The sequence below is a fragment of the Notamacropus eugenii genome, chromosome 1 (assembly GCF_028372415.1).
Source record: "Notamacropus eugenii isolate mMacEug1 chromosome 1, mMacEug1.pri_v2, whole genome shotgun sequence".
NCBI classification, from domain to species: domain Eukaryota; kingdom Metazoa; phylum Chordata; class Mammalia; order Diprotodontia; family Macropodidae; genus Notamacropus; species Notamacropus eugenii.
The window spans coordinates 694,905,584-694,926,407 of NC_092872.1; the positions used below are offsets into that span (position 1 = coordinate 694,905,584).

A 20,824-nucleotide genomic window follows, 5' to 3' on the forward strand; every position below is an offset into this window, starting at 1 on the left:
CTCTATGTAGTTGCCAAAAACTGGAAGTCAAGGGGATGTCCATCAATTGGGGAATGGCTGAATAAATTATGGTATATGAATGTAATGGAGTACTATTGTGCCATAAGAAATGATGAACAAGAAGACTTCAGAGAGGCCTGGAAGGACTTATATGACCTGATGCTGAGTGAAAGGAGCAGAACCAGGAGAACTTTGTGCACAGCAACGACCACAGTGTGTGAGAGTTTTTTCTGGTAGACTTGGAATTTTGTAATAACGCAAAAACTTCTTATAAAAAAAAAAAATCCCAAAGGTGGTTCTCAAGGCAAAATGCCTTCCACATTCAGAGAGAGAAATAAGGAAGTCATTCACAAAATGTAGCAGATCATGTTTGTGTATGTGTATGTGTTTGTGTATCATGTTTTGATTTGTTATATGATTTCTTTCATTTATTTTAGTCTGACTACATAGCATGACTATAGTGAAAATATACTCAATAGGAAAGTATATGTAGAACCTATACAGAATTGTATGCAGTTGTGGGGAGGGAGGGGGGTAGTGGGGGGTAGGTGTGGGGGGGATAAAATCTCAATTGTATGGCAGTGATTGTTAAACATTAAAAAAAAAAAAGAAATAGTCATTTGGGTCTTTGCCCCTAGAAAACCCCCTGTTGTGATGTTAATAGTTTTGATGTTTGTAAAATCAAATCCCATTTTGGAGGAGAGAGTTATAGCAGGTGATTTGACTCCACTCTCACCCTGGAGCTTTAGAAGGAACTGTTATGATCTACTGGGTTTCCCAAGATAGAATGGTAGTAGTTCCATTCTATCTTGGGAAACCCAGTCGATCATCCTGACAGTCTGTGAGCCACTTTGCATTCTGATGAGAATGGAGAGATGGATTATCTGCTACTATAAGGTTATTTTATAGCCCCAGAAACCTTTCTGAAACGGGAGGGACTTCCCTACTCAGTCTCACAGCAGAATTGCCACATAGGTTCTAGCCCCCTGATCCATGTAAACCAGTGTTTTATCTCACCTAACAGTGACATCAGTTTGTGGGTGGCCGCAGTTGTGGCCTTATGAGTGTCCATAGCTACTCAATGACATCCGCCTCAAAGGATCATGGATTTAAGGTGTTTATCCCAGCCATTAAACTAAGCTCTGTGAATCTAGAGAAGAACGAATGACACTAGTGAATCTTCCTTGTAGGCTCTGAGACAGTTTCTTCCTACTGGGAGTGAGACATTCCTCAGTCATAGATTTAGAACTGGAAGAGACTGTCAAGGACATCTAACTTAACCACCTCCTTTGACAATTGAGGAATCTGAGACCAAAGTGACAGGGCCAGGATCTCAAGTGAGGTAAATAATTACAATTTTGACTTGTAAGAGCTTGCTAACTGGTCCCACTACCTCCAGCCTCTCTGTTCCAGTTCACCCTAGGTGTGCCACCAGGTTAATTTAAGGGTGATAGATTTAAAACTGGTAGAAGGGAAGATGGAGTAGGTCAGAAAATTCCAGGCTTTCCAGATTTCCTCCACAAACAAAGACAAAATAGCACCTCAGAATCAATGTAGAACAGCAAAAATAAACAAGCGTTGGGGCAGAACAGTGGTCCTCCTGGGACAATCGGAGAAGATCTGAAGAGAGATCCCAGGACAGAGATTCAACAGCCCAGTGAAGTGTAAACACCTCCAGGCTAGCTCTGCTGAAACAGCAAGCAGTGAGCCCTGTGGGCTAGAATAGGGAGGTAGCCTCGACCTCAGCCACAGGAATTTTCACCTCCCTGACAGTGCGGGAAGTTGGGCATCTGAGTGGGGGAAGATTGAGGGAGGCTTTGCTGACAAGAGACACCAGGCCTAGCTATGCTGCTGAGATGCAGGCCTGGGTGAGAAGAAACCAGTATACACCTGGTAAATGCAGAAGCAGTGGGGTGGGATGTTGCTGGCTCTGGGCACTTACAGGAGAGCTAAGTTCTTGGTCTTAGTTCCAGACCAGAGGGGAGAACTGAAGGTCATATCCACTGGAGGGTTCTCAGAGAGCAACAGCATTTCCAGCATAGTGTGCCCAGGGGGCCCTAGCTGTGGCTTGGAGATGAAAAGGAGTGCAAAAGTTGGGCCCAGGACAAAGCTCCAAAAATAAGAGCAAGAAGGACCTGAGGCCAGAGGCACCATCCCCACACTTCAGGATAAGAAGTGATTATAATAGTAATCTGCTAATTTTTTTTTTTTAATGATCAGGAAAAGGAGAAAAGCCCAGTAGGAGAGTTACTATGAGAATAGAGGAGACTGGGGTTCATCTTCAGAGGAGGATACTGAAGCCAAAAAAAAAGCCTTTTCTACCCCAAAGAGTAGCATCAAATAGTCACCAGCCTGAAAAGAATTAATAGAAGAACTCAAAAAAGACTTAAAAAATCAAAGAGAAATTGAGGAAAAATTTTTTTTAAGTAAGAACAATCCAAGAAAAACAAGATTATGAAAAGAAAATTAATCAACTAGAAAAGGAGATCCAGAATCTTAAGGAAGAAAATGACTTCTTGAAAATTAGAACTGGGCAAGGGGGAAGCCAGTGTAGTTATAAGAGACCACAAAATAGTAAAATAAAATATACAGAATGAAAAAATAGAAGAGAATGGGAAATATCTAATAAGAAAAATAATTGATCTGGAGAACAGATCAAGAAGAGAAAACATAAGAATAATTGGACTACATAAAAACTACAATCAAAAAAAAAGAATATTGATATAATATCAGAAGAAATAAAGAAAATTGTCCTGAAGTGTCAGAATAAGAGGGGAAAGTAGAAATCGAAAAAATCAACTGAACATCACCTGAAAAAGATCCTGAGAGGAAAACCTACAGGAATATTATCACCAATTTCTGAAACCTCCTTCCCCCCCAGTTAAGGAGAAAATATTATAAGTAACAAGAAAAAAAATGGTTCAAATATGATGGAGCCACAATTAGAATTATATAAGGCCTAGCAGTGATTACACTAAAAGACCATAGGTCTTCAGACACTATATATCAAAGAGCAAAAGAACTGGGAGTCCCCCTGAAAATATACCCAGTAAAATATAATCCTGAAGGAAAACAAAAAGAAAAAATAACATTGAATGAATTGATAGACTTTCAGGATTTTATTGCAGAAAGACTAGAACTTAAATAGAAAATTTGACATACAAGATCCAAGAGAAATATAAGGTAGACATCGAAGACTAATTAGAAGGGACTCAGTAAGACAAATTGTTTACTTTTTACATGTGGAAATGTAAATCATATGTCTAAGATTGTCATTAGTAATTGGGTAGTTTGAAAGAAGGAGTGGGGTAGAGATATATATGATGTGATCCTAAAAAACAAAAAGATGTAAGAAGAGGCCAAAAGAGTAATTATCTCATACAAATGAAGTGCCAGAGGAATTAGATGGGAAGAAGGGCAGATAGTTCTTGAACCCTACTGTCTGGTTAAAGAGGAAACAATACATACGCATGTACAGTCATAAAAGTCTCCTAAATTCAGAAAGAAATGAGGGCAGGAGGAGACGATGAAGGAAGGATAAGGGAATAGGATAAGGGAGGCATGTAAAAGGGAGTATGGAATAAAGAGGAACTTATATATTTAGAAGGGTATAAAAATCTAAATTCAGAAAGAAAAGAATAGAGGGATAGTGTGCAGGGAGAGGATACAGGAGGGGTTTTTGGTGGGGGGATAGGTTAAGGAATAGGAGAGTAAGGTAGAGTGAAGAGGGATAGGAGAGTAGGGTGAGAAGGACAGTGAGAATAGGAAGGAGGAAAATACACAAATAATTATAATTTAGAGTGTGAATGGGATGAATTTACCCATAAAATGGAAACTGATAGCAGATTAAAAATTTCAGTTCAACAGTATGCTGCTTTTAGAGAATGCTATAAAAATGAGAGTCATAAGTAAACATAAAATAAAGGCTAGGAGTAGAATTTATTATGCAAAAAAAGCGGGAAAAGCACGATCTCAGACAAAGTTAAAGCTAAAATCAGATTTAATCGAAAGAGAAAAATAGGGAAACTACATTACGTATCAGCCATATTAATCAGTAGTTTTAGACCATATAAAACAACTAGAGGGTATAAAAAAATTAGAGTTTACCTGCCAAAAGAGACACAGGAATTATACAAATAGAAACCCAAAACATCTTACGTACAAAGTTAGATCTAAATAATTGAAGTAATATTTATTGTGTATGGATAGATAAAGCTAATATAATAAGAAAAAGACAATTTTAGCTAACTAATCTATGTCATATCATCGCAATTAAATTAATAAAAATATCTTACTGAGTCAGAAAAAATAACAGCATTCATTTGGAAGAGCAGAGGGTCAGAAATTTCAAGGAAACCAGGGGAAAAGACATGAAGGAACTAGATTCAGTCATATCAAACCTTAAACCACATTAAGTGAGAGCAGTGTTGAAATGTAAAATAGATAATTTTGATTATTTTAAATGAAAAATTTCTTGTATAAGTAAAATCTGTGTAGCCAAAGGAATACAGAAAAATTGGGGGGAAAAACTCATAGACAATATCCCAGATAGATGTGATTACATTAGAATGTTGTTGTGGTATAACAAATGAAGAGCTGGTGGATTTAGAAATATGTGGAAAGACTTGAACTTACAAAGGAAGATGCTATTTACTTACAGAGAAACAAATGATAAATGGAAATAAGCATAATATGGTCTTACATATATGCATTTATGTGTGTGTATGTTTATGGATATCTATCTATCTATCTATATATCTATATATAAATATATATAGGTGTGTGTATCTATATGTATATATAAATATCCACACTTAATTGTAGCTTTCTTGAGGGAAAATAAAGTAAAAAGTGCACAGCAAAGGAGAAAAGAAAACATATGAGGAAGCAAAGAAAAGTTGGAGGTTTTTGAAAATAACGTGTAGTGTTTATTATATAGGTTTTCTTGAAATGAAAATATATTCCTTTATAATGAATCCTCTCATATTCTGCTATATGTACATGGAAGTGATTTTTTTCTTTTATTTTGTATATGTTTTAAAAAATTCAAATATAATGAAAAAAATAAAATTGGTAGAAGTCTTAGAAATCACCTAGTCTGATCCCTTCATTTTATAGATGAGGCCCAGATAGGTGTTATGACTTTGCTATTAGGAGGGCCCAGTCATTTTGACTCCAGATCCAGTGAGAAGACCATAGATGTTAGACCCAGAGGGGACCTTAGAAATCCTCCAGTAGAACTTCATCCTACAAAGGAGGAAGTTTGGGTTTGACCAAGATGACATTCCCAGTAAATGGCAGAGTAGGGATGCAGACTCAGGTCTTCTGATTTCAGATCCAGTGTTCTTCCCACTATACCACACTGTCCACTTCTTCCTAATACATAGTTCTGATCATGTTATTCCCCTGCTCACGAATCTTCAAGGGCTTCCTATCACACTCCAGGCCTGTGACCAGGATCAGGTCACACTCCATGGCCTGACATTCAAGGTCCTCCACAGTCTGTCTTTTCATCCCTTTCTCCTTCACTATTCCCTTCACATGTGTATTACAAAAAGGAAAGTGGAGTGCTTGCTGTTTTCAAAACAAATACCTTTTCCCATTTCTATATCTTTGCTCGTACCTGGCTCTGGAAATCTCACCCACATCTCTTCTGTCATTGCTAGCATTTCACAGCAGCTCCTATCCATATATTTTTCTTGTGATCTCATCAGCACCACAGCCCTGTAAGGTGGGTCGTATAAATATTATACTCATTTTACCAACAGTGGGCTCAAATGCTGATACCTTCATGAAATTCTGCCTTCTTTCCGTCTCTCAAATTAGAAGTGATTTCTTTCTCCTTTGAATACTTGAGACACTGTTTTGTTTTTTGGTTTTTTTTAGTAGTGGACCGTGTGTGTGTGTTTGTGTGTGTGTGTACGTGTGTACACACACATACTTGTGTGATCTTCCCTACTAGGTTGTAAGTCCCTGAGGGCAGCACACTCATAGTATGTGTTAACACTTTTTGAATGGGTAAGCTAGTTGAATACACCTGGCCTCTAATAACAACCCTACCAAAAAAGAGGACCAGATATAGACCATTCTTAGCACAAGGGACAGCTAGTGAAAAGGCACAGGCTCACGAGACGGAACAGCAAGAAGGCCAGAGTCACTGGACAGTAGTGTATGTGGATGTGGGAGTGTGATATAAGAAGACTGGGAAAGTGGGAAGGGCTTCAAAAGCCAGGTAGGATTTTGTATTTGATCTTAAAGGTATTGAGGTACCTCAGGAGTTTATTGAATGTTAGGGTAGGTGACATAGTGAGACCTGCACTTTAGGAAAATCATTTTGGCAGCTGAATAGAAGATGGACTGTAGTTGGGAGAGACTTGAGGTGGGGAGATTAACAGAAAGCTGTTGAATAGCTCATGTATAAGGTGATGAGGACCTGCACCAGGGTGGTGGTAATGTGAAAGGAAAGAAGGGGGCATATATACCTGATAGAATTGGCGATATTTGGCAATGCTCTAGATATGGGGGGTGAGAGAAAGTAAGGAGTCCAAGATGATACCTAGGCTTTGAGCCTCATGACTTGGGAGGATGATGGTGCCCTCAGTAGTAATAGGGAAGTTTGAAAGAAGGGAAGATTTAGGGGGAAAGATAATGGGTACAGTCATCCAAGAGTCATCAGCCTTGAGATGATAATTGAATCCATGGAGCTGGTGATATCATCAAGTGAATACTATAGTGGGAGAAAGAGGGCCCAAAACAGACCCTTGAGGGACAACTAGGGTTTCTCGGTGTGACCCGCATGAAGATTCAGCGAAGGGAACTGAGAAAGAACAGTCAGACAAGTAGAAGGAGAACCAGAAGAGAGCATTGTCATAAACCTTAGAGAGGAGGGGGAGTATCCAGGAGAAGAAGGTGATCAATAGTGCCAAAGTTTGCCCAGAGATCAAGAGTGTTGAAGATTGAGAAAAAAACCTTAGTTTTGGCAATTAAGGGATCATTGGTAACTTTAGAGAGAGGGAACAGTTTTCAGTTGCAACAATAAGAGTCATTATATGGCTTCTTTCCTCCTGTGTGTGTTCGCCCTTCGTTGTCAAAGAAGACCATGCCATCAGAGAAATAATGACATGACTTGCACTTGACTTTGTTTTGAGTGAGGGAGGGCTTTCCTCTTAGCATTTGACCAAAAGAGTGAAGTTACAATAAAAATGTCATTTCTGCATAAGTTGAGCAAAATGGAATATACTTTTATGAAAGCCAGGTACATAAATATCTTATCAGCCAGTGTTGTAGAAATAACACTGCTGGTTGAAAACAAAATAGTTCACATAAGTAGAATAACTTCTTAGTCTCCAAATCTCATATTGGTCTGTGACATTCCTTGTGGATGGAGACTGTTGCCTATGCTTTTGTATTTCCCTTAGCTCCTAGTGTAGAATATTAATACAGAATAAGGGCTTTATAAGTCCTAATAGGGTGAGTGGAATCCTCATGTTGTTTTCCCGTTGTCTTACAGGCCCCACTTAGTCATGACCTCATCCTTAACCTGACTCAGGACGGAATCAAGCTACTGTTTGATGCTTTCAATCAGCGACTAAAGGTAAACAAATGTCATCTGAGATATTTGGTATTTGACAGTCTGAGTATAGCTACATGCTTTTTAGAGGATAGAAGATTTTTGTTATGCTGAACAATATGGATTTTGTGTACTCTCAGTAGCTCAGCTATGTTGTCCTTGATTATTAAGAGGTACTTAATGCTCACATAGCCCACTCTACAGATGAGAAAGCTAAGAGCTGGGGAGTGAAATAAATGCCTTTGTATCATAGAATTTTAGAATTGAAATGGACCCTAGAGATGATGCAATCCAAGGCTCTATCCAACTCCAAGTCTTGCTCCTGTGACATGGTCCAACCACCTTGTTGTACAAAGAGAAAATTGAGGTCTAGAGAGAGGAAGCAAATTGTCTGAGCCTGCAGAGATATTGTGGCAGAGCCAGGGTTAAGATCCAGTGGTCTTTCCACATAGCTGGGAGTTACAGCATAATAAGATTCTTGATTGAGAGGCAACTCAGAGATCATCTCATCCATCTCCCTCATTTCACAGAAGAAACTGAGGCCTGGAGAGGGGAGGAGTAACTTGCCCCTGGCCCCAAATAGTGAATGGTACACCTTCAAATCATCTCTCCTTCTAGTGTGGTCAGGTGCCTGTGATCCCAAGCTTCTGGCTTCATCCAGTGGTCACTGCTTTTTACCAAGCTGTGTATCCTCCACTTCAGGTATTCGCAAGTCAGTGCCATCCTATTTCCCCTTAGAAATTAATGAAAGCCAGGAGCTAACACTGTTACTATTGGAGGTTCATTTTCTGTTTCACAAAAGCAAAAGAAAGCTGGCCTTCCCTCTGAAGCTGAATGTTGACTAAGAGGGGCATGTTGATGCCTGAGAGGCCAAGAGATGCTTTGAAAATTCCAAGCGCCTCTGGAAGGAAGAGATTCTAGAATCATAAACAATACAAAGGAGAACCTTAAAGTCCAACCCTTGATTTTACCGATGAGAAAACTGAGGCCCAGAAAGATAAAACAGCTCACCTGGAGTTACATAGGTAAGTCCTCAGACTCCAAGTGCAGTTATCTGGCCACTGTAACACAAAGACAAGAATACGGAAGTGAGTGAGCTGATGTGGGTGCTCATAGAATGGAACAAGGAAATGGCACCACTTTGTTTTGGGCAGCTTGCCAAAGTATTTTGTTATGTGGAATATTTAGGTCTGTGTTCTCCTTGATCAGACACTTCTTACACTGGTGCAGATTGTGAGTCCTCCATACAGTTTCTCCTCTGGTACCTCCTTCTGACCGGTGGAAGCTTAGGCTCTTTGGCAGGTCCAGTCAAGCTAGAAAGGATTTGAGTATAGGCCTAGCAACATGCTAAATATAGAGTGGCTTATTATCAGAAGGTTGGTCACAAAGGGGTTGATTTTTTGTCCATGGGAAGATAGGGACAGTTACATAGAAATGATTTAAAATGAATTCTGATTCCACAGTGTAGGGCTAAAAATATTGTCGCAGAGGAAGTCTTTCATTTTGCCACATTCTGGTGTTAGGCACTATCTGTTAAAGGACAGACTGAGCTTGTCTTCATCCTGTGCAGACTAGTGCAGCTTGGGAGTTCCCCAACTCTTTATTGGTGACTTTCTTTGAGCATAGGAGACCTTGAGTGAATGTTGGTTTTAGATTGACATAATAGTCGCTAGCACATAGTCTGCTTGAGCTGTGTGCTAATTAGGATGCTACCGTTTATAGAACCTGTTTTAGTCCAAGATATTTCTTGAACACGTTGTTTACAAATCCCAAGGTGGCTCATAGCTTGATTATGGGGCACAGGAGCCTTATTGTTTCAAAGCTGCAAGTTAGAAGGTAGGTTCAGGTTATGGTGTATCCCTCTTGAAAGATTTATAGGCTAATTTCAGATTACGAGAGTCAGTTATCAAGATTATTTAGCTTTGGCCCAAGCCAAAGAGGGTTGAGTTAGAAAGAATATAAATTTCCTGAGTCTCAAAGTAGTTTCTCTGAAAATAGTATATCTCACATATTCTCTTTTTTAAAATAAGCTTTTATTGATATATTTTTACATTAACAAAATATTCTCCAGTGTCCCTTCTTCTCCCTCTCCCAAAGAGAGCTATCCTATATAACAAATAATGTTTGTAAGACAAAAAGGGAAGGAAAAAATGCAACATAACTGATTAATACATTGAGAAAAGTCTGAAAATGGACTTCATATTCTTTGCAGTCAGATTTGCTTATCTTCTGTCTGTGGGCTCAGACGCTCTAGGCAATACTGAAATTGGGATTATGGCTGAAGGTTCAAGGGAGGTAAGGAAAGAGCGGTAAACTGCACCAAAGCTATTCTGGCAAATACCCCTGCCAACATCACATTGGATTGTTAATGGGGAAGGAGGAACTGGGACGCTTCCTAGAGGACATGGGAGACCTTCATGCTCTCCAATTTGGTACTTCATAGTCCATCAGAACCTGATCCTGTGAGTCGCTGAGCAGGGCTGTATTTCACTCCTACTCCACAGCTCTTCATAGCAATTAACTCCACTTGAGTCATGAAAGCCCTTTTCGAAGACCAATGAAGAAAATGTAGAGTGTTAAACAAAACCCATCTTATGCCATTTGTGTCTCCTGTAATTTCATGGAACCTGCCCATAACCTCACCTCCAGAGGCTCATCAGTGTTTTCTGATGGCCCAGGCCTGCTGGACCTGGGATACATATGTATCCAAGCACAAGAAGTACTATTGCCAAACTTTTAGTAAGTCCTGGGTACTACTGTAAGAGCCATTCGTATGTCTTTTACACTGGTATTTCTCAGCCTATGATGTCAAAACACAACAATGGGTGTTTTCCTTTCAGCCCTCCCTATTCTTCTTCCCTGTCCACACATCTCACTTCCTGGCTGTTTTCTTCACCTGTTATCCCTTCTCCATTAACCCTATCACGAACTTCTTTCCTTCAGGTTATAGATTAATGAAGGGCAGTAAGGAAATCTTGTATTTTACATTGTGCCAGGGATATCTCCAGCGCAGCAAAATTAAAGCATTGTAGTTTATTGGTGTTCATTGGTTGAGGATGTAGACTGTCCAGAGTACTTGAAAGCACCAAGGTTTCTTTTGGATCCTGGAAGAAGTTAGAGTAAGAGGTCACAAAAACGTCCACCTCCTTGATATCCCCCACACCTCAAAAAGTAGCAGTAGAAGTGCCACACACACACACACAAAAAGGCCATGGGAAATGCTGAAAATAGGTAATGTCAATAATTAGTAAGCCAGAAAAGACTTCTAACCCAATGAAAAGACATTAAAAAAATTAAAAGAATCCGTCAGCATCCTTTAAAGAAAAAGGTATCATCAAAAAAAAACCAGCAATTCCTCAACAGAGGAAAACAATTAAAACCTCATTATGTAGACTGTGATGATGTTAAAAAGTTACAGCAGAAAATCTGGGTGTACACAGAAAAAGGTCAGAAGGAAGCAAAGAAGCAAATAGGGCATTTTGTTGTTTTGTTTATAAATACTTTTTAAAAAACATAATTTGGAACTTATAGTTTTATGTATGATCATTTGGAAGCTTGTTTGTTTAAATGGATTTTTTTCTTAGAGGCTTAGAATTTTAAAATCACTCCCAAATAAAAAAGGAATTAAATTCCTCAAGAAGTTGGTGAAATGACAAGGTAAAGTGAAAACACAAAAGAAATAATCCTAGAAAATAACTGGACAAAGACTGGATAGCAATTTATTTGAAAGTAACAGTTCTGGAAGAAAGATCAAGAATGGAAAATCTTGATAATTATTGGACTTCTAGAAAACTATGAAGAAGAATTTGACAACCTTTTCCCTCCAGAAAATTGTGTAAGTAAATTTCTCAGAACTATTACAAACATGGAACAGGTGACAAATGGAATTCATAAGACACCAACTGGGGAAAATCCTTTGGATACTGTCTGAAAGAACCCTGTTGCCTAACATCAATTATAATGTGTCTCTTTGAAGGTGTATCAGGCTAAGCACAGAAGATGTATTGGAAGAGCAACACTTAGATACTTTTACTTGATTCTTCTGTTAGCATCCTGATACTATCTATTTCTTTAAGGGTTTAAGGTTGTGAGTTTTTTTCCTCTCAATAATTCTGTAAGGTAGTGCTGGTAGTATTATTCCCATTTTACAGATAAGGAAACTGAGGCTTAAAGAAGTGAAGGCATGCGCAAGGTTACTTGCTATCCTTTCCAGCACTGGCCATATACTTTCTCATGCTCACTGCTATTATACTGGTCCTGGAAGAGTTGACATTTTCATTGCACCTCACTTATTTAGAATCTCCTTTACCACTATCACTCATCAACCTTTCCTCATTTGAAATCCATTCAATCTGAATTTTCCAGCCAGTCCTCTTCCCCTTCCTTTCAAGTCATTTCCCCTCTCTTCTTGAGGAATTTAGTGCCAGGCTTACTGTTTTCTTCTATCCCGACTCCTACCCATTTACAAGCAGACTTTAATATTCATATAGATAATAGATGCTCCCTCAGATCCTTAACCTCCCAATTCCTTAGCCTTCTTAAATTTCTATAACTTTTATTCCACTGCAGTTACACATAGGGATGATCATCATTACCCTCAAGCGTTTTGCTTTCACCCTTGGAAATTCTGACATTATACTACATGACCATAACCTCCTATCATTCCACCTTTTCCGATGCCTTAACCCTCCTAAACCAGACCTTCACTGATGCCTCCATTTCCTCTACCTCTCAGGTACTTTCTCAGGTCACTACTCCTGCTTTCACTTCACTTTCCTGTTTCTCTGGTATCAACCCAGGAGTTAGCTACTTCAGCTCCACACTGTCCATATGCCACTCCCTCCTCATGAAAGCTGTGCTCTAGATTATTCCTGTGCTTTTCCTCCCCAACTTCTGAACACAGGTAGAGAAAGCCTTAGGAGCCTTGCTAAGTGGGTCCACTGCAAATTCACGTTTGCTCAGCTAGGTTCTTGCGGCATTAAGGTAGTCCTCTTCTTCGTCTGTAATTGCTTCTCACTCTATAGAAGCTATTCCAAAACTTCTATTCCCTTCTCAGGTCACCCACACGTTTTTCTTCCCCATCTCTTTCTTGTCTCAGGATCGTGATTTCTTACCTTACCAAGAAATGTGAGGCCATTTGGCATGAGGTCCTTTTTCTTCCCTCTTGCTCTGATTCACTGATTACTTTCCTACAACAATCAAACATAGTCAAATCTCTCCAATCCTTAAACATCTTTCTCTGTGACTTAATATCCCCTCAAGCTACTGTCCCTTATCCTCCCTTTCTCAGCCAAAGTCCTTAAAAAGAGAGGTCAGCACTAATTGCCCCCACTTTTGCCATCTGACTTCCTTCCTACCTTATTACTTAACTAAAACTCCCCTCTCTAAAGTTAATCTCTTCATTGCCAATCCTTAGTCCTCATCCTTTTCAGTCTTTCTGACCCAGTTGACTACCCTGTCCTCCTGATTACTCTCTGGGCTTTCCTTATGCAACTTTCTCCTTTGTTCTTCTACCGGTATAACCATTTATTCTCCATCTCCTTGACTAGTTCTTAAAGTCTCCCACGTTGATAATCTCAGCATTATCCTGGACTCCTCACTCTCCCTGATCTCAGAGCATTTCCAGTCAATTGCCCAGTCTTGTTATTTCTAACTCCATAGTCTGTCATCTGACCCCTTCTCTCTTCTCACATAGCTAGTTACCACATTAGTTCAGACCCTCATCACTTCTAGCCTCCATTGTTACAACAGCTTCCTAATTGGTCTCCCTGCCTCAAACCTCTTATCATTCTACTCCAGTCAATACACTGCTGCCAAAGTAACTTTCCTTAAAATCAGATCTTAGTGTATGATTTCTTTTCTGTCAACTACAAAGACTTTCTGTTGCCTCTAAGGTCGAGTGGAAATCACCGTTTAGCTTTTAAAGCCCTATGCAGTCTGACTCCGGTCTCATTGGATATTACTCTCCTCCTACATTCTGGAGACTAGCTAAACTCGCCTCTCCATTTTTCATGTCTATGCCTTGTGCCTGGAATCTCTCTGTCTCATAGAATCACTCTTTTCCAGACTCGAGCACTACCTTTCTTGATCTCCCTTCCCTTCCACACTGCTTCCTCGTGATTAATGTTTTATGTGCATTTGTATTTATTCTGTTTATGTTTTTATACTTACTTGTCCTCCATTAAAATGTAAGCTTCTCTGAATGCCAATTGAAGCATACTTTTTTATGTTATTATTGGGGTTTTTTTTGATCTGCATTTTCTTTTGCGACATGGCTAATATGTCAAGTATAATCTATATCAGATTGCCTTCTCAAGGAGGGGCAAAAGGAGGAAGGAGAGAATATGGAACTCAAAATTTTTTTCAGATGAATTTAAATAATGTTTATTTACATATAATTAAAAAATAAAATAAAAATTAAGTGTTAAAAAAAGAATGTAAACTCCTTGAGTAGGAGTGATTTCATTCTTTGAACTTCTATCCATAGCACCTAGTTCAGTAAATAGAATCTTAACAAATGCTTGTTGATGGGTTGTGTTGGACTCCATGTGTTGTTGCCTCTGAGTATGTTGAGTTGAACTCATATCTTTGGACCCAAAGACTAGCTCTGCTTTATCCTGTTACCTTTATGAAGCCACAAAGGTGAGCACTTCTCCAGGTAGCAAAGACGTCTTCTCTACTGTTGCTTTGTTAGCTAGTTTACCTATACAGTAGCCAGAGTAAGACAAAAATCTTTAATGATGGGATGCTAGCTCAACTCCTCTAATTTAACTCCTTTAAATCCTAGACACATGCTAGTGAGAGGCAGCTGCAATGGAATGGCAGGGAAAGATGTATTTTATGACCCTACTCATACTCAGTTTCAAATGATGTGGGCCATGAACATGGGATGCCTTTGAGGGCTGAAATTCAACAGTCTGAGATGAAGCGCCCTAGAGAGACAATGCTGTGGCAGCTTCTTTGAACAGCAGTACCTAGTAGTTGATTAAGTAATTAGCTGTTGAATAAATGAATGAACCTACAGACTGTTTATTTATTGGTTCATCATGGGAAGGCCTTTTTAAGCAGAGCCAGACATTTAGATAGCATCATCAGGATCATCTTCAAACATGGAGAACCATTTTATGTGCTGTTGCCGTGACCAGTCAGGCACTTAATGCAGACTGTGTCTAATTTAATCATTTATATTTATAGTATCTGGTTATTTACACTCTTGTCACGCCTTAGAGCACTTACATCAGGCAGTAGGACCTGATATGTTCTAGTGTACAAGACTCTCCCTTCGGCTCCTGCCTCATAGTTAATCTGTCTTTGGAGTTTCTCTGACACAGGTCATCTGAAGTCAGAGAATATTAGAACTGAAAGTTCTTACTCCTAAGAACTCCGTGGCTCCCTTATTTTACAAATAGAAAAATTGAAACTCAGAGAAAGCAAATGACTTGTCTAAAGATACAGATAGTGAGGGTTAAGAGTCAGATTGTGAAACCAGATTGTTTTTATTCCAAAATCAGTGTTTCACAACATCCTCTATCTCCTAATCTTTCCAGTTGTTTACATGACCCCAGTCAAAGATCCTACCTGACATAGACTTTATTGTCTATGGAATAGCCCAAGGACAATAGTTCACAGGGCAAGTTTATCACCACCTCACGGTATAGGTCATCCTTAAACCAACTGCCAAGTTCTGTTTGTCCTTCCTTCTCAAAGAGGACCATGAAATCAAGATGATGACATGACTTGCAGCTGACTTTGATTTGACTGCCAAGTCATTCCAGGAAAGAGGGTTCAAAATTCAAAATAATGTAATTTAAATCTGACTTTCCCACAGAATTGTTATACTGGACAATGACACCTGATTTTTAATAGAAGTGACAATAAACACTGTTTTGTCAACTATAAATGGCACTTGGTGTTAGCTTTTGTAAAACGTAAAGGAACTATTGTCCTTGGGCTTACCCCCTTTGGACTCAGCTAGTAAAGGCTGGTAGATTCTGTAATCCAGTCAGAGGTAAACAATTCAAAGACAAACATGCTCTTAGTTTCTGTCTTTGTGTCCCCATCATCTAGGGGCAGCCCCATACACATAACGTAGCAAAAACTTAAAAAACTGTTTGAATCAAAGCAAATCCATCATTTATGCCTCTGAGCAGATCAGCTGTGTATCTTTGGCCTATAGTCAAGACTCCAGTTTCTTTATGTAATCTTTGTGTTTTACAAAGGTGATGAGCACTAGTGGAAGGAAGAACTGGGTTTGAACACCATGACTCAGCATTTGGGTGAACTTGAGGGGCTTCCTGACACTATTTCCATTTTTTCTTCAGTAAAATAAAAGGATTGAATTAAACTCCCTGTTAGCTCAAAATCTTGTTATTCTGTCATTATCTTGGTATGGCTTCTAGCCATCTACTTAAACTGTAAACTACTTGAAGGCATAGGTTGTCTTTTCTGGATTTTGTGTCACCCTAATGCTTAGCACACAGTAGGCACTCAACAAATGGTTACTGAATTTGTCATTACCAAAATATCTGAAGTCAGGACTATGTACCCCCATAAGGATAATTACGCTATGAGCAAAGCTTCAGTTTCTTTAGGCTTGAAACACCCACTAAGATTCCTTCCCCTCTAGGTTAGACTATGCCATTAATCTAGGTTACAAGAGAATTGTAGGCATAAACATAAGTAAAATCCTTCCTGTACTAATGTAACATGGCCCATTTCCTAGTATAACAAACCTGATATTTAAAACAGGACGTTTTGGAAGGATTTTTCCACTCAGTGTGATTTGGATTTTAATAACTCATCAAGGCCCTCAGTTATAGCAATATAGCCTATTGTAGTAGCTGCAGAAGTGAACAGGAAACATTTATTCTCTAAGATAGAGATTGGAGAGGATTTTATTGAGCTGGCTGAGTTAATTTCATCTCCTGTTGAAAGGCAGAAGGGTGTAGTGAATAAAGAACTGGCCTTGGAAACGAGAAGATAGACATAGGTGGAAGTCCAGCCTCTTGACACATACTGACTGGGTCATCCTGGGCAAGGCACCTTACCCTTTAGTGCTCTTGACTGAAGAGTGCAGAGAAGGTGTTGACCTGCAGGGGTGGAGGGAGTTTCTTTAATTAGGAGTTGCTGCCTGGCAACTGCTTATACAAGTCCAGCAACCACAACTACTGAAGAATCTGGAACAGCAAGTTTTTTCCACCAAAATACTTGGCACAGTCAAGTGGCTTAACATCTAAAATAGATGATTTTATCAGTGGGAATAAAATTTGTGTTAGTGCTTTGCCACTTACCCTGAGGACCAAGGGACCTTTCCATCTGACTTACAGCTAAAACTGACTCGAAGTGGTGTTGCCTCTGAGTAGAAGATGAGTTCCTTAGGAGCAGGGACCCTCTTTTCTGTTTGTGTGCCAGGGCTTATTAACACAGTGCTTTGCACAGAGCACTTGAGAAGTGATTTTTCATTTATTCAATAAAATCACAGGTCTGGGCTTTTAATTGTTGTTACAGGAAAAGGGTAGTTTTAGATTTGAGTGAGTCTATAAAAGCCTGCAGAGGTGTCCTCACAATTATCTTCTTTCTAGGAACTACACAATTATCTTCCATCTAGGAATCGAACTCTGGAATAAGTATAAACAAACTAAGCCATTCCACAGAGGGTGTATATTTGGATACACAGGTAGAAGTTGGATTTGAACATCTGATCATTGAAGTGTGGATTTCTCCCCCTTTCAAGTCAAGAGAGAAGGTCTTAATTTACACAGAACTCTTTCTTAAAGAGAATATTTGTCAGTTATGGATCCTGATGAGTGTTTATTCTAGAATTATTTTTTAGGAGATTTTTAAAAAGTCTAATCATACTATTATGTTTTTAACTGTTTTTCTTAAATGTTCAATGTATTGTCTTTTAGGTAATTGAAGTTTATGACTTGACTAAAGTGAAGTTAAAATATTGGTAAGTCTTATTTAGAACTGGTGGATCATTGTCATGACAAGCTAGTTCTGGATATCTGCTTTCTTTTTGTTCAGTAGTCTGTCACCACTCCTTTTCTCCCCAGAGCAATGAGGCCCATCTCATCTGTAAGATTTGTATGGGCTGGGACTGTCTCTTGTTGTAGTCTGCCCCAACCCAGGATCCTCAAGCCTGTGGTCCATTCCATGCAACAGTTTTCTGAGCCATTTAGGACACTAAACAACCACCCCAGTATTGATTGTATCCATTGGCATATTTCTTTACAGTCAGTAGCATTCATTGTCCCAGCAGTACAGAAAGGTCTCAGTAGGTATTCACACCCCTTCTCCTGGACTTACTGAGGATCTGCACATCTTTCTCGGTCAGACCAGGGACTAATGTTGATCATTTAGTATAATTATGTTTTGATGAGGAAATTCTCAAATGTGGGCCATGTTTTGTAAGACAGGAAGTGAGTCTCTTAAGAGATAAACCAGAGAAGTGCAGAGTTCCAGATAGTTGTACCAAAATGTTGTCTTCCTCGTTCTCATTTTCCTTCTGCCTGGGCCAGTACAGAGTTCTTTCTTCCCTTTTCCTTCCCTTCCCCTCCTCCCTCTGCCCAAAGATCTCACTTCTCTAGGCCCTCAGACTCTTGACCCAGTGTCACTTCATAAGCATTTCCCTTCTCACAGATTCGCTTTCTCAAAATTTTCTCTCCCCTCCCCTCTTCCTCTTCCCAAGTTTAGTCCTAGTGTACTGTTCACTACCTGCTCTATTGACACATTCAGTACTGATCCATTCACTTTTTTAAAATTCTCCCACCTCCTACTGGAGAAGTAGAGCCTTTTCATACAAAGAATACCATCTCTAGTGACCTACCTGAACCAGCCTTTCTCTGTGTCCCTGTGTTTGAAATTGTTTGAAGTTCCATCAGACTGAGGCCAGCTTATCCATCATTCTGATGAGCAGTGAGTGTATAATCTGTTATAGGAACTTCTGAAGGACAACCTGTCAGTGTAGTGGTGAGGGGCAATGTGTCCCTTTGACTAGAGGCTTGACCTTGAAGTTGGGAAGATCTGGGTTCAAGTCTTACCTCTGGCACCTACTGGCTGTGTGACTCTGGGTAAATGACTTATCCTCTGTATACTCTCTCTTAAGACTATGTTACCTGTGTATCATGTGAGAGGAATTTCCACATCAAAGTATTCTTTACACCAAGGAACTCATGTCTGATCTATAACAAAAATAGTTTTTGTAAATACCTTACTTTAATATTTGAACTCAGTTCTGAACTGGCACCTGTGGGTTGGTTTTGGTTTTGATTTTTAAAGTACATTTTGCAGGCATGATAGCTCATGAACTGTGAGGTTTCATAACTGTTGAAAAGGGCCTGTTTTGTCTTTCAGTGGTGTCCATTTTAACTCTCAGGCAATAGCTCCGACCATTGAACAGATTGATCAGTCCTTTGGAGCAACTCATCCAGGAGGTAAGCAGAGCTCAGCAAAAAGGTCCTTAGGGACAACTCATGGCAGTAAACAGCAGTTATTGTTTTATTGCAATTCAGAGTATGGCAGTACTTAAAAAAAAACCTCTACTGGATTTTTAAGCCTCCTCAGTAAACCTCGAGGTGAAAAAATATAATAAAAGATTATGTTTGTATCAGGGGTTCAAGTCGATAACATTTGATCCTCCCAACAGCCCTGCAAGTAGAGGAGGGAGTGGTGTCCTGAGGGCTCAGAGCTGCAGAGATTGGCCCAGGGCCAAGGTGACAAATCCAGGAGGCAAAGCATGCTGCCATTGCTCAAAGTCATCCTCCCTGGTCCCCAGCCCCTGTTAGTCTTAGAATGGAAACTGTCCCCAAAGTGGCTTCTGCATTCACATGGAACTCCCTTCTTTTCCAGTGTACAACTCGGCTGAACAACTTTTCCACCTCAACTTTAGAGGATTATCTTTCTCTTTTCAATTAGACTCGTGGACTGAGGCTCCAAAATATGAGGTCAGGAATTCTGTGTTTCTAATGTTGCTAAAATAGTTAGGAATACATTGATAGCACATGACTTCAGAGAATTTAATGAATAAATATCCAGCCCAAAAGACTTCTTTTTCATTTCCTTTCTTTTAAATATTATGAAGTCATTTGCTCAGGGATACATGTTAATACTTTTTTATTTATCTTGCTTTAAACAGTAGCTCTGTCCCTGAAAACTAGCACTAAATTCAGTGATCTCTTCAGACCCCTTCAGCACTGTGTCCCATGATGCACATTTCTCAGGGACCCTGCCAATTCTTTTTCTCATCACCTCTGGTTGGAAGCAGTTTCTTCATCTCCTAGCGCTCTGTTCTCCCTCAGGCACTTTTGTTTTTGTTCTTGTTTTGACATATATATATACTTGATCTCCCTCTACCACACCTTAAGCTCATGTCTCCTTTACCTGTGTCTCCTCTGTGCTCAGGACCTTGCATGCAGGAGATGCTTAATGAATGTTTAGGTATGGTTTGTCACATTCTTCTTGGGAGGATGGAAAGAGGAAAAGAGAGGTATATCATGTTCTTATGAGGTTCCTAAAGACTCCAAAGCATTGAGAGTACTTAAGGATAACTATTTCCTCAATGATAAATGGTAATATTGATGTGGCCAGCTTAAATAGATGTATTCTTGAAAATAAATTTAAAATAAAAATTTTTTTACTAATAGTAATGACTTCATCTTCTAAATTTTCAGTGGGTTGTGGCTCCTAACAGTCCCTTCCCAACTTCTCTTCTTTTAATAAGGAAACCTTTAAATAGGCTAAAATAGAAGAGTTTGTGATTAATCTTTTTTATAATCTGAAAATCTTTACTCCCTAATTTTTGAGGGAGAGATGTATGTGAAAATTCACTTTTGTTTAAAGCATTAGTTCTCAAAATGTGGTCTGTGAACCCCTGGGCATCTCCAAGACTCAAGGGCTCCATGAGGTCAAAACTATTTTCATAATAATATTAGGATGTCATTTGCATGTTAATATGCTTCCCTGTCTCAACTTCCCTATCTTTGTGAAACTGGATTTTCTTCATATAATTCAACCAAAACAACAATGTTACAGTGATTGGATGTAGGAGCAAATGTGAGAGTCCATTTTGATTTGATTGTAAAAGATTTTTTAAAGTGTGTAAAGCAATGCCACTCTTCCCGTTAATTTTTGAGCACATTATTGTTTTTCATAAAAGTATATTATGTATATTAACATAATAGTTTATCATTTTAAATGAATTAATAAATATTTTTAAAATTTTATCAGTTTTAATTTTTAATGTGGTAATGTGGT

General features: G+C 39.1%; 1 protein-coding gene across 1 annotated transcript in view; it reads left to right on the forward strand.

Moving 5' to 3' along the window:
* The window catches only part of PHAF1 (phagophore assembly factor 1), a 64,030-nt gene that overhangs the window by 14,299 nt on the left and 28,907 nt on the right, over positions 1 to 20,824 (forward strand). The window contains exons 3-6 of the mRNA XM_072635997.1: positions 7,511 to 7,594; positions 17,479 to 17,522; positions 18,926 to 19,005; positions 19,421 to 19,515. Of these exons, the coding sequence (XP_072492098.1) occupies positions 7,511 to 7,594; positions 17,479 to 17,522; positions 18,926 to 19,005; positions 19,421 to 19,515 (303 nt within the window). The remainder of the gene's footprint in view (positions 1 to 7,510; positions 7,595 to 17,478; positions 17,523 to 18,925; positions 19,006 to 19,420; positions 19,516 to 20,824) is intronic.